The 15119-nt window shown below is 40.2% G+C and overlaps 1 protein-coding gene across 2 annotated transcripts; it reads left to right on the top strand.

Moving 5' to 3' along the window:
• Positions 1 to 177: 177 nt before the first annotated feature.
• Positions 178 to 15119, top strand: LOC133547384 (gastrula zinc finger protein XlCGF48.2-like). 2 transcript variants are annotated; one of them, XM_061893060.1, is made up of 3 exons: positions 178 to 595; positions 1339 to 1605; positions 13525 to 15119. In XM_061893060.1, exons 1-3 carry the CDS (start codon positions 493 to 495, stop codon positions 14124 to 14126), a joined length of 972 nt encoding a protein of 323 aa, XP_061749044.1. In that variant the 5' UTR covers positions 178 to 492; the 3' UTR covers positions 14127 to 15119. The 2 variants fall into 2 exon arrangements, with proteins under 2 accessions (XP_061749044.1, XP_061749045.1); XM_061893061.1 differs by lacking the exon at positions 13525 to 15119 and adding an exon at positions 5516 to 6501.

Here is a 15119-nt window from a genome sequence, read left to right as displayed (position 1 = left end):
CACAATAAGTAAATAGTATATAACAAAATAGTTTTACCGGGGTTGGAAAGCTGGTTGTACTTATTCCTCTCGCGAGATTTGGAAAAGAGCTGCTTACTTGTTTCTCTTGCGAGATCTGGAAGAGGGAGCTGCCTAGATGTTTCTCTCGCGAGATCTGACAACACTGCGCGCGAACCAAACACGGCGAGGATAAAGCAAGATGGCGTCTGACGGTGAAGACGTTATTGCAGTCGTCACAGTTCAGTGTTCTTAATCTGTGCCTCCATGTACACATATATGTCCTTTATTAGACTCTAGTAAATAGAGTAAACATCGTTAATAACTGTTTGCATCCGGTTATATTAGTCTGAGCGCACTTTGATGCTTCTCGAGCTAGCTTAGCCTGCTAGTTAGCTTAGCTTGTTAGCTGCTAACAAAGAGAGGCGGAAGTGATCAAAACACATCACTAAGTAGAGATCAAGTGTGAGTGTAAAGTGTTGTGATTGTGTGAAAATGTGCCAAAGAACCACAGCAGAGTACGAGGAGGAACTTTGTCCAACAAAAGAGGAGAAGGAGCGACAACATGAAAAACATCAAGTTGTGTTACACAGAACAGGTTTGTTTACTTCTTACTCTCACATCTTTACTAACTTTATATTTATTATTAACACTATTCTTAAATAGATTGTCTACAGGAAGATGAATTGTTATGTGAGGATGATGCACTGATTGTTTTACATTGTTGATAAGAAGGAGACATTGTCAGACACACAATATTTAAGAGAGGTTGATGTTTGTAACAATGTGTATCAACATGTTTACACAAAACTCACACAGTCACCGGGGGAATATTCCAGAGAGCAGGTTAAGTGCAAAGTCCTGAGTATGTAAAGCTCGAGAGTTTTACCTCCAAAAATAAGAGCGGTAAGACAAAGTCAGAGTCAGTTACCATGGTTACTGATGCTGTAAACCTAGCCTGCTAGCTGGCAGGTTTGGCAAGTTATATATTTGTGTAAAAGCTATTCTGACCTGCTATTTCCTTCATGTCGGTGTTCGTTGATGCAGCCATTAATGTTCCAGTGATTGTCGAAAAAACAAAGCCTGATCTAAAGATGACATCTTGATCTCATACCATCTCAGACTAATTGACCGTTCATTATTAAGTGAAGTGTCTTATAGTCGCTTAAATTTGTCTTTAAACAAGCAACACTATGTTTCATCCAGTTACTCAATTAATCGGAAACTTTTCCCGTAGAACACTTGATTAATAAAATGTTCAATAGCTACAGCCCATTACTTCATCTAGGATTTAATATTTAGCATCTAGGAGTTAAAATGTGTTTTGTTTGTGTCCTGTAGACATCCATCAGCTGATTGGACACCAAGAAGAATGTCTTCCTCATCTGCAGGGGGACAGTTTCACTTTAGAGTATCCACAGCCCTCACATTTTAAAGGGAACAAGGAGGATCCACAGCCCTCTTATTTCAAAGAGGAAGAGGGGGGAGAGTGTCCTGTAGGGCAGGAGGAGGCTGATGTCAGCAAGTTTCCACTGACTGTTGTCTCTGTGAAGACTGAAGAGCATGAAGACAAACCACCTGAGTCCTCACAGCTTCATCACAGTCCAAGTAAGCACAACATCCACATATCATCTAATACAATGTTTGTGACACATGTTCATCCGGGGGCCACATTTATCACTACAGATGGAGATATATTTGCTTTTTAACACCACCATTTAAAAATGAATGCTCATCAATCATCAACAGTGTAATTGCTGGGGTGTAACCATGTGACCTAGAGGCCGTCCTCCTTACCTCACGTGGTCAAATGAAGGCAAACATTCAATATGGCTACTGTTTATTTACCTTAGCAGCACATATGTCAGCATATTTCAAAGGTTTAGTGGTGCAGATTAGGGATGTACACCAAGTACCATTTTTTTATTGATACTGGTTCCTAATTATGTCGTCCATGAGGACCGTGAAGATTCTGGACTAAAGACACAACTATTTGTATTTTTAATTCCAGCTGACTGAAGTAACTATGACACGTTGTCACATTGAGTTCAGCTGCCGCTGCTACACATTACAATCAGCTTTGAATAATGACAAATAAGGAAGCAACAAAAGTTTGATGTGTGTGTTATTGAGAAGAAGATGACATAACTGCATTTCACCTTGCACTGCACACATAGTTGACTTCTTTAAGACTTCAAATAAACAGCTGCTGATAAAAGACTTCCCTGCTGTTACAGAACATCATGTTGGAGGTGTTCTGTAATAGGAATGCTATATAAAAAGCCTTTTTTTCCCACTTTTTTAGTTCCACAAATTACATGCAGTACCGATAAATACTGGTATCAATAAGGAATATCAATTAGGGTATCATATCGATAAATTTTCAGTGATTAACATCTCTACTGAAGATACAAGCCAGATATCTTTAAAATATATATTCAACGTTTATTTGGATTTAGTTACTTCTCTGCTGTCCAGCAATGTCTTAATCAATCAAGTTTATTAGTACTAATTAGCAAAGTTTTCTTGTCTTTCTAAAGTCTTTAATTTGACAGCCCCCTCGCGGTAAAGTTGTCCAAGTGCAAACTATTTGTGACTGATAAAAGTTTTGGTGAATCAAAATTTTATAAATTGTACCGGACAGTTCATTACTCTGAAGATGGCCGATAAAAATACAATCAGAATCAGAAATACTTTTATAATCCCAGGGAGGAAATTAAGATTTTCAGCACAATCCCATTCAAGAGCAGACAAACATTACAGGGAGACAGAACAGGATCGCTGACGGGTCTGCCAACTTCCGGCGCCCCTTTCAAAAAAGGTGAGAAACAGGTAAACTCTGGGAGGGGGTGGGTGGTGAGAAAAAAAAATAGTCTAAGCCTGGGCCCCTGGAGAGGGGATCCAGACTGAGGCCAAAGAGAAAACAAAAACCTCATATCCATAGCACACAGAAACGTGTGTAAGAGCGAAACATCAAACAACACAAAGGACATTAAAGGGGACCATTATCAGCAGACCTATGTAAGAGTCAATATATACCTTGATGTTGCAGAAAAAAGACCATATATTTTTTTTACCGATTTCCGAACTCTAAATGGGTGAATTTTGGCGAATTAAATGCCTTTCTGTTTATCCCTCTCGGAGCGATGACGTCAGAACATGACGTTACATCGGTACTCAACGCCATTTTTCCCTACCACATTACACGCATCGAGTCAAATCAGCTCTGTTATTTTCCATTTTTTCGACTGTTTTCCGATACCTTGGAGACATCATGCCTCGTCGGTGTGTTGTCGGAGGGTGTAACAACACAATCAGGGACGGATTCAAGTTGATTTACATAGAATGTGCATCGATTAGCACGGTATGCTAATCGATGCTAACATGCTATTTAGGTCACTTACCAATCGACGGATTTAAGTTGTTCCAGTATCAAGAGATGCGGAAGTCCCTCGTTTGGTTTTTACCGGCGATGCTACGACAGAGATGGCAAGAATGTGTGGATATCATGCGACACTCAAAGCAGATGCATTCCCAACGATAAAGTCAACGAAATCACAAAGGTGAGTTTTGTTGATGTTATTGACTTATGTGCTAATCAGAGATATTTGGTCGCGGCATGACTGCCAGCTAATCGATGCTAACATGCTATTTAGGCTACCTGTATGTACATTTAAACTATATTTACATCCAGCGTTTCCTTCCACCCACATTTAATGCTAAACAAACACTTACCAATCGACGGATTTAAGTTGATCCAGTGTCAATGCGAAAGTCCTGATCAGTTGGTCTGCACATTTTACCGGCGATGCTAACATAGTATGCATGGCCGAATAGCGTCAATAGCTATCCAATAGCTTCGGTTTCTTCTTCAATATCGTTTTCGCTATCTGCCTCCATACTCCAACCCTCTGTTTCAATACATGCGTAATCAGTTGAATCACTTAAGCCGCTGAAATCCGAGTCTGAATCCGAGCTAATGTCGCTACATCTTGCTGTGGTAACCGCCACGTTGTTTGTATTGGAATCACTATGTGACGTCACAGGGAAATGGACAGTGGCTTAAGCAAATAGGGAAAATCAAGCACTTTAAAGGGGAACATTATCACAATTTCAAAAGGGTTAAAAACAATAAAAATCAGTTCCCAGTGGCTTGTTGTATTTTTTGAATTTTTTTTCAAAATTTTACCGGTCCCGGAATATCCCTAAATAAAGCTTTAAATTGCCTTATTCTCGCTATCTTAGAAACCACTATCCATTTCCCTGTGACGTCATACAGGGCTGCCAATTCAAACAACATGGTGGTTACCACAGCAAGATATAGCTACATTAGCTCGGATTCAGACTCGAATTTCAGCGGCTTAAGCGATTCAACAGATTACGCATGTATTGAAACAGATAGTCGGAGTATGGAGGCAGATAGCGAAAACGAAATTGAAGAAGAAATTGAAGCTATTGAGCGAATAGCTATTGACGCTATTCGGCCATAGTATGGGTGTACCTAATGAAGTGGCCCATATCATGGCTGCCTTATTAGCATCGCCGGTAAAATGTGCGGACCAAACGATCAGGACTTTCGCATCTTGTGACACTGGAGCAACTTAAATCCGTCGATTGGTAAGTGTTTGTTTCACATTAAATGTGGGTATCTATTTTCAAATGTACATACAGCTAGTGTAAATAGCATGTTAGCATCGATTAGCATAGCATGTTAGCATCGATTAGCTGGCAGTCATGCCTTGACCAAATATGTCTGATTAGCACATAGGTCAACGACATCAACAAAACTCACCTTTGTGATTTCGTCGACTATCGTTGCAAATTCATCTGCAGTTTATCCATACATCTCTGTGCCATGTCTGTCTTAGCATCGCCGGTCAAATGTGCAGACACTTTGGTACATTCAATGGGGGTCTGGCGGCAGATTTCTTGCCAGTGGTGCAACTTGAATCCCTCCCTGTTAGTGTTGTTACACCCTCCGACAACACACTGATGAGGCATGATGTCTCCAAGGTTCCAAAAAATAGTTGAAAAAACGGAAAATAACAGAGCTGAGACCCGGTGTTTGTAATGTGAAAATTAATATGGCGGGTGTGTTACCTCGATGACGTCACATTCTGACGTCATCGCTAAAAGAGCGATAAAAAGAAAGGCGTTTAATTTGCCAAAATTCACCCATTTAGAGTTCGGAAATCGGTTGAAAAAATATATGGTCTTTTTTCTGCAACTGCAAGCTATATATTGACGCTTGCATAGGTTTGGTGATAATGTTCCCCTTTAAAGCTTTTTTTAGGGATATTCCAGGACGGGTAAAATTTTGAAAAAAACTTCGAAAAATAAAATAAGCTACTGGGAACTGATTTTTTTTTGTTTCAACCCTTCTGAAATTTTGATAATGTTCCCCTTTAAAGACATTAAAAGAGCGGAGCTGATGCAACCAGTTACTTCTGCACACAGCCACAAAAGTAAATCATCAAAAATACAAAACAAAACATATAGACTGTGGTGACCTCTGCAGTGTTCCACGCCATCGTCTGCTGGGTTGGGGGGAACATGGCCATAGACAGGAGCAGACCCAACAAAGCAACCAAGAGAGCCAACTCCACCGTCGGCCGCCCACCAACTCCTGGCCAGTGTCCACTCTGCATGGATGAGCGTGGATACGTCCAAGGAGACCGAGGTGTCCGATACCTGCTCATTCAGCCAAGACACTGTGAAGCTTGTCCGTCCCGGCTCTCAGTGCCAGCTCCGCAGTCCTGTCTCTTCATCCGCATCTCCTCCAGTCTCTCCAAACAGACTCTGGTGTGGCAGAGACCCAGCAGCTGGTCTCCATGGCCAAAACGCTCCAAGGAGGCAGATCCAGAAGTTCACAAAAAAGCTTCGCAGAAGTCACCAAAGAGTCACCCCTTGTCACACAGTCCCAAAGGGTCCCCAACCAAAAGGCACAAAAACCCTCATGAAAACAAGAAGGAAACATCCAGAACCCAAAAGGATGACACAAGAGCACAGAGCTCCTGCCACCAGCAGCCAAAATGAACATGTCATGTCATGGCGTAGTGGGTAGAGAGGCCGTGCCAAAGACCTGAGGGTTGCAGGTTCGCTCCCGGCCTCTTGACAGCCAAATCGCTGTCGTTGTTTCCTTTGGCATGACACTTCACCCTTGTCTCTGGTGCCGCTCACACTGGTGAATGAATGAATGATGAATGATAGGTGGTGGTGGGAGGGGCCTTAGGCGCAAACTGGCAGCCTCGCTTCCGTCAGTCTACCCCAGGGCAGAAAATGTAGCTTACCACCACCATGCGGTGTGAATGAATGATGGGTTCTCACTTCTCTGTGAGCGCTTTGAGTATCTAATAGTAGAAAAGTGCTATATAAAATCTAATCCATTATTATTATTGTTATTACTAACGTTGGTCCGTCAAACATTCTTCTAGTTACACTTTCTTAAGTGTTGCCTATAGTGTCTTGTTACTGCAGTGATTTTCAACCTTTTTTTGAGCCAAGGCACATTTTTTGCATTGAAAAAATCTGGAGGCACACTACCAACAGAAATCATTAAAAAAACTAAACTCATTTGACAGTAAAAAGTCGTTGTCGCAATTGTTGGATATGACTTTAAAGCATAAGCAAGCATGCATGACTATAGCTCTTGTCTCAAAGTAGGTGTACTGTCACCACCTGTCACATCACACCCTGACTTATTTGGAGTTTATTGCGGTTTTCCTGTCTGTAGTGTTTTAGTTCTGGTCTGGCGCTCCTATTTTGGTGTCCTTTTCTCTTTTTATTCTTAGCAGTTTCATGTCTTCCTTTGAGCGATATTTCCCGCATCTACTTTGTTTTAGCAATCAGGACTATTTCAGTTGTTTTTATCCTTCTGTTTGGGGACATTGTTGTTTGTCATGTCATGTTGGGATGTACATTGTGGACGCCGTCTTTGCTCCACAGTAAGTCTTTGCTGTCGTCCAGCATTCTGTTTTTGTTGACTTTGTTGCCTGTTAATTTTTAGTTTGGTTCTGCATAGCCTTCCCAAAGCTTCAATGCCTTTTCTTAGGGATACTCACCTTTTGTTTATTTTTGGTTTAAGCATTAGACACAATTTTACCTTCACGCTGCCTCCCGCTGTTTCTGACATCTACAAAGCAATTAGCTACCGGCTGCCACCTACTGATATGGAAGAGTATTTTACGGTTACTCTGCCGAGCTCTAGACAGCACAGACACTCAACAACAACACATCATTTGCAGACTATAATTATTGCTTTGCAAAAAAACATTTTTACCCCAAATAGGTGAAATTAGACTATTTCCGGCTGTATCTCACGGTACACTAGTGTGCCGCGGCACAGTGGTTGAAAACCACTGTTACTGGACGCTATCAGTGAAAGCGACACGTACTGTAGCAGAGCTACTTTATTTACTTTTAAACTTAGTGTTAAAATCAAATCCTAGCAGAAACACTGCAACTTGTTTAGTTTTTACAGGACTAACATTAGAGTGTGTGTGTCAGTCAGATGATTATAATAATAATCATCTTCTAATAAATATAACATAATCCGTATTTACAGAGTGGGAGTGCAGAGGGCAAGTTGGATGCCACACTTACAGTACATCATCATCTACCAACATCACACATACAATACCTGATGTCTTCCAGAAGCAGCTGCTTATGCAAAAGAGCTCACTGCAGTGCTGTCATATTTCATTGGCAAACTTTCAAAGAGTTGAGAGGTGTTCTCTGATATGTGTAAGACTAGACCTCTCATGTATCAACACTATTGTTCTACACCAGGACAAAAAGTGCACTTACATCTTATGGCCATTGTTGGATTTCTTCTTTCTTCACTCATCTTCAATGAATACTCAAGTTGAATATAAAAGAAAGATGATGGTTTATTTTAAGGATGGTTCAGTACAATGCCTCACAGCACCGGGAAACAAAACATCGGTAACTGTGGAAAATAGAACACAACTTCATCGCGCTTCTTTCTGTGAGTCCCTCATATTCTCTCGCGCGAAGTGAACCGGAAGAGATCACGTGATGATAACACAGGCGAGCATGCACTACCTTATATAACCTGTTGGAGGCGCAAAACAACAACAGCAAGCCTCTCTCTTGATACACAGAAACAGCATTAATTACAATGAGATCACATTTACTCAACACCCCCCCTTGATCTCATGACCATGAAACAGTGAAACACATTAGTTTCCAAAAAAAATAATAATTTGAATTTGTCAATCTTGACTCTTGTAGTAGGTTTGGTTAAGATGTCTGCAACCATGTCTTCTGTAGGACAGTAGACCAATGACATTTTCCCTTCAGTGAGTGCCTCACGAATGAAATGATATTTGACATCAATATGTCTGACCTCTGTCTATTAACTGGATTTTTGTTCAGTTCTACTTTCTGTTCAGGAGTGCTTCTAGGTTTGCATTCTGACATGCCAAACATTTCAAGCATCTTTTGTATGTACATCTTTTGATCCATCTTGATTTCATTCTGTTTCTGTTCAAAATGAATACCCAGGAAATAAGATATCTTGCCCAGATCTTTCATGTTGAATTTGGCTTTCATTATGTTTTTGAATTGCTCAAGTGCTTCTTTGCTACTTGCAGCAATGATCAGGTCGTCCACCCAGATGATGACAATGACTGTTTCATTTTCTGTTTGTTTTCGGTAGACACAATGATCAGATAGGTTTCTTTTGAAATTGTTTTGCTCTAAATGGTCATTTAGAAGTTTGTACCAATTTCTTCCTGATTGTTTTAGGCCATAGATTGATTTCTTCAACCTAAATACTAGTTTTTCACCTGTGTCCGATGTTTCCTGAAAACCTTCTGGTTGATCTAGGTATATCTCTTCATCAATGGGGGCATGTAAATATGCCGTTTTCACATCCATCTGGTGGAAGGTGAGGTCATTTTGAACAGCTATTTGCATCAATGCACGCACAGAAGTAATGTCTGCAGTTTGTGCAAATGTTTCTTGATAATCTATACCTTCAGTTTGACTGTATCCTTTGGCAACATATCTAGCTTTGAAAAGCTGTCCTTTCTCTGTGTTTTCTTTGAGGGCATAAACCCACTTTCTGCCTATTGCATTTTTCCCTTTTGGTAATGTTGTTAGTTCAAATGTGTCATTTTTTTGAGAGATGCCAATTCGTCTTTCATGGCTTTTTCCCAGCTGGCTGCCTCTGATGACATCAGGGTGTCTTTATACGTCTGTGGGACTCCACACACTGCCCTGCAACAGTGATCAATAATGTCATGGCTTTCATTGGAATCATCAATATTTGTTACATATTCCTCTAAGTATTTTGGAGGAACAATTCTCTCTCTCTTTGGGTAACGACCTCTTTGTTCTATCCTAGTCTCTGTGTTAGTTGTGGCATCATCTAACACCACCTCTTCCTCTACTTCCAGAGTTTGTGTTTGGTTGTCAACATCATTTTGTGGTACAGTTTGACTTTCGAAGCTCCCTGATTTTTCTGACACAGTGTCAGGTAGTTTGGTTTCATTGCTTTCGCAATCTGGGATGTCCAAGTCATATGCATTTGTTTGTGTGTCTTTTTCTGCAGTGTTCTTTTTGGTGAATTTTACCAGTCTGTGTTTTGACACTTTTCTTGACTGTGGATCATAGACCAAGTATGCTGGACTAATTTTACTATAGCCCACAAATACTCCTTTCTCACACCTTGGTTCAGGTTTCTTGTGAGTGTGAGTGTATGCGTAACACTCCGAGCCAAACACCCACATTTTTGAAATGTTGGGCTTCTTTCCAGTTAGCATGAAATATGGTGTGTTCTTTGTTCTGTCATTGTAACATCTGTTCCGAATATGGGCGGCACTTTGAACAGCATAAGGCCATAATGTTTTTGGTAACTCTTTTTCTAGTAGCATACACTTTGCCATTTCAAACAGTGTTCGCCACTGTCTTTCAGCTGTACCGTTTTGATGAGGAGAATAAGGTGACGAAGTTTCATGTCTGATAGTTTTATCTCTCAAAAGTGTTTGAAAATCGTTTCCAGTGAACTCAGTTCCATTATCTGAGCGTATACATTTTACGTTGCCATATGGGGAAACGTCTGCAATGAGCTTCTCTGTCGCAAGGGTAGTTTCACTCTTATTCTTCAAGAAGTAAACAAATACTGCCCCTGAATAATCATCAGTAAATGAGACTGAATATTTATGCCCATCTAATCCAATGGGGTCAATGGGGCCGGCCAGGTCAGTGTGCACCAGCTCTAGGGGTGCACTAGCTTTGACATCAGGTAATTTGTTCCTAGTGTTAGTGAATTTTCCTTGTGTACAAATGTCACATTCTATCTTTGTATCTCCTGTAACTGTCATGCCTGTCACAACATTTTGAAGCTTCAACACATCATTCACATTGCAGTGCCCCAAGATCTCGTGCCATGTTTTCACATCACAACATAGATTCACTTTGTCTTTTGACATCATGTCATGCGCAGAGTCATCGTATGGTTTTTGATGGTTTACCGTTTTGAGGTAGTACAGTCTCTCGTGTACTTCTAACTTGAAGGTGTTTCCTTCTAACTTGAAGGTGTTTCCTTCTTTCGTGATGAGCTGGTTTTGTCCTTCTTCGAAGATCACTTGAGCTCCATCAGTCGTGGCTGCTTTCACCGACATGAAGTCTTGTGGGTAGATTGGGATGAACAAGGCGTTCTTCAGTGTGATGGGGACACTTTTACCTTCCGTGTTGCGTAGAAGAACCACTGCATCGCCTCTCTTCAGAGCCACGTTGTTCTTCCTTGTTCCATTGGCCAACTCCATGTAGTGTTTGTTTGGGTTAAAAGTCTCATCAAATCGTGTAAATTTACTCTTCTCAGTGATTATATGTGACGTCGCCCCACAGTCCACCATCAGTCCATTTTGTTTGATGCCGTCTGGAAGCACCAAATGACTGGCTTGGAACACAAAGGAGGTTCCACTTTCCTTTGAATCTTCTTCTTTCTCCATAGTTTGTTTAGCAGAGTCAGGCTTGGTTTTTCTTCTGCACGTCTCGTCTGTATGTGTTGTGCTTCTGTGGTAGTTGCACCACTTTGGTGTTGTTTTGTGGGGACAATTTCTCGCAAAATGTCCACGATTCCCACATCCATAACAGGTTGCTGACGCTATGTCCACTTTCATTACGTTGTCTGAATTTGGTTTGTGTTCAAATTTCTCTGTCTCTTCGTAGCTTCGTAGTTTGCTCTTAAACTCCACAAAAGTCACTTCATCGTTGCTCCGTGTCATGTGAATGACGAATGGTTTGTATGGTTCCGGTAGGCCCCGCAGAACCATAGCAATGCTCAACTCATCGCTTATTACTTGCTTTGTATTTCTTAAAGAAGTCACAATCTTTTCGGCTCTAATGATGTAGTCTGTAATAGTTTCTTCGGAGTTTTTCTTCAGGGAACACAATTCGTTGTACAGGGAAATAATTCTTGGCTTACCATCACTGGCATAATGGCGCCGTAAAATTTGTAGTGCTTTGCGACCATCGTCAGCAGCGTCTCTCATCACCAACGACAGACTTTTGTCGTCGAGGAACTGGATTAGCTCTGCAAAACATTCTGCATTCTTCTCTGGGTCCACTTCACCAGAGGAAAGTATTGTGTCCTTTAAACCTTCAAGTCTCATGCGACCAAGAAATTTTACTTCCCAAAGTTCGTAGTTGTCCTCGTCTCCATCGAAGACCAGGCGCTGCCATCTTCCTCCCGTTGCATGTCTGGGCCCATAACCTGTTGGGTTTCTTCTTTCTTCACTCATCTTCAATGAATACTCAAGTTGAATATAAAAGAAAGAAGATGGTTTATTTTAAGGATGGTTCAGTACAATGCCTCACAGCACCGGGAAACAAAACATCGGTAACTGTGGAAAATAGAACACAACTTCATCGCGCTTCTTTCTGTTAGTCCCTCATATTCTCTCGTGCGAAGTGAACCGGAAGAGATCACGTGATGATAACACACGCGAGCCTGCACTACCGTATATAACCTGTTGGAGGCGCAAAACAACAACAGCAAGCCCCTCTCTTGATACACAGAAACAGCATTAATTACAATGAGATCACATTTACTCAACAGCCATCATGTGCCATCTTGCACAATTATTTGTATTTATTTATGTTTTTAGTTTCTGCCATATTACTTTGTGCTTTCATATGCACATTTAAATTCCACTGGAGTTAAATGTGACGTTTTCTACAATATTGTTTCTCCTACTAAGTACATACTTTTCAATGTGTTATTTAAAAAAAAAAAACTTGTTAAAAAAAAGTACTTTAAGAACAATTGGAGCAAATTTGAAAAATACCACGATAAAAATGATAACCGGGAAAATAATTGTTCATTCCGCGACATCCCTAGTGTCTATGTTTGTGTGGGTTTATATGTATGTATGTATGTACAGTCGTGATCAAAAGTTTACATACACTTGTAAAGAACATGATGTCATGGCTGTCTTTAGTTTCCAATAATTTCTACAACTCTTATTTTTTTTGTGATAGAGTGACTGGAGCACATACTTGTTGGTTCCAAAAAACATTCATGAAGTTTGCTTCTTTTATGAATTTATTATGGGTCTACTGTACATGTGAGCAAATGTGCTGGGTCAAAAGTATACATACAGCAATGTTAATATTTGGTTGCATGTCCCTTGGCAAGTTTCACTGCAATAAGGCGCTTTTGGTAGCCATCCACAAGCTTCTGCTTGAATTTTTGACCACTCCTCTTGACAAAATTGGTGCAGTTCAGCTAAATTTGTTGTTTTTTTGACATTGACTTGTTTCTTCAGCATTGTCCACACGTTTAATTCAGGACTTTGGGAAGGCCATTCTAAAACCTTAATTAAGCCATTCCTTCACAACTTTTGACTTTTGTTTGGGGTCATTGTCCTGTTGGAACACCCAACCGTGCCCAAGACCCAACCTCCGGGCTGATGATTTTAGCTTGTCCTGAAGAATTTGGAGGTAATCCTTCTTTTCATTGTCCAATTTAAAGCACTAGTTCCATTGGCAGCAAAACAGGCCCAGAGCATAATACTACCACCACCATGCTTGACGGTGGGAATGGTGTTCGCCTTTTCTCCTCCAAACTTATTGCAGGGTATTGTGACCAAAAAGCTCCATTTTAGTTTCATCTGACATGGACGAAGTTAAGACCTTCTAGAGGAAAGTTCTGTGAAATACCACAAAATAACTTGGAGTGTCTTGTTAATTTATAGCCAAAAATATTTTTATTTTATAGATATTCTCAAAGCAGAATAAAGTCTTTAGGGGCCTCTGACACCCCATGGGGTAACCGTAAGGTCTGGGCCTCTTAAGACCTCACTGTAGGTGCTAATCGACCTGTTTCTTCACCTTTTTACCGAATTTGAAAGCAAAAGAGTCCACAAATAACCGAATCGTAAAGCAGAATTGAAAATTAAATCTGAATCGGTAAAATCTTATCAATATCGCTCCTGACATGTGACTGAAAAAAAGATGGACTCCTCTCGACCATGTTTGTCTTCCTGTGTCCTGCAGACGTCTGTGAAGAACATCTTCTCTCTGAGCAACAGAAGTGGAGCTTCAGGATGGGCAAGGAGGAGCCACAGCCCTTCCACATTAAGGAGGAAGAGAAGGCGCCACATACATTGCAAATGCAAAGGGAAGAAAATAACCCACTGACCCCGCATTTTAAAGAGGAAGAGGAGGAACACAGCATCAGTCAAGAATGGTTGGAGAAGTTCCATTTGATTGTGAAGAGTGAAGATGATGAGGTGAAAGGTGAAAGTGAGGAGAGGGGAGGGGGGGAGCCTCCAAGCAGCAGCTCAACACAACACATGACAACAGAAGCTGATGGAGACCACTGTGGAGGATCACAAGCAGACAAGCTCTTAGCTCCACTATCAGATAGTGAGGACACAACGTCACACTCTCCTGACACTGATGATGAAGACTCTAAAGATGATAAGACATGTCACACTGACAACACTCACTTCACATCTTCTCACTCTCACAAAACTTTTAAAGACTGTCGCAATATGAAAAGACACATAAGAATACACACTGAAGAAAAACCTTTTTCTTGCTCAGAATGTGGTGCTCAGAATGTGGTACAAGTTTTGCAAGAAATCAAAGTTTAAAAGCACACTGGAGAAAAAACATTTTTGTGCTCAATTTGTAGTAAAAGATTCACCCAGAAGGCACATTTGATAAACCACACAAAAATACACACTGGTGTAAAACCTTATTCATGCTCAGTATGTGGTAAAAAATTTACACAAAGTAATGATTTGAAAAGACACATGAGAATACACACTGAAGAAAAACCTTTTTCCTGCTCAGAATGTGGTAAAGGTTTTACACAAAGTAATGATTTGAAAAGACACATGAGAATACACACTGGAGAAAACCCGTTTTCCTGCTCAGAATGTGGTAAAGGTTTTACACAAAGTAATAATTTGAAAGAGCACATGAAAAAACACACTAGAAAAAAACGTTTTCTTGCGCAATCTGTTGCAAAGAATTTGCACTACCTATCTCTTTCAAAGTTCACATGAGAATGCACACTGTTCAATCTGTTGTGAAGGTTTTGGATTAGGTCTCTATTTAAATAAAACACGAGAAAACACAGATGAGAGAGTGTTGTGTTGCAGTGTTGAACTGTCAAAACTTGAATAAGGACTTTCTAACATCAGCACATATAACATGTGTGACATCATTGTTGTGTGTGTAACACAATCGTGTTAATATTATCCTAACATTCATAGATTAGATCATTTAGATTAGTGTTTTTTTTACAGGTAAATACATGTGTTATTATGTAATTTTTGGTACTTTGATTTAAAAATGAAGAGAACTATTTGGCTGAAAAGGTGAAAGTAAAAAACACGTGTTCTTCTGGACCACTTTTGGAAAAAAAAATACTTTTTACATCATTTGTGTTTTATTCAAGATCATTTACTTTTAAAATGTGTGACTTTATGAATCATTTGTTGGGTCTCTGTAATCCATTCTGTTAATTGTCTTTATTACTCTCTTTTGTAATTTTTTTTTTTGGATTGTTTTGTATGTATGTCCCCAGACTTTTATGCAATTAAACAATTTATGCTTCAATAAAAGTTGGGTCCAGTAAA

Source organism: Nerophis ophidion, unplaced genomic scaffold (assembly GCF_033978795.1).
Source record: "Nerophis ophidion isolate RoL-2023_Sa unplaced genomic scaffold, RoL_Noph_v1.0 HiC_scaffold_93, whole genome shotgun sequence".
NCBI lineage: Eukaryota > Metazoa > Chordata > Actinopteri > Syngnathiformes > Syngnathidae > Nerophis > Nerophis ophidion.
The sequence above is the reverse complement of the archived record's forward strand: the minus strand, read 5'-3'. Positions and strand labels throughout refer to the sequence as shown.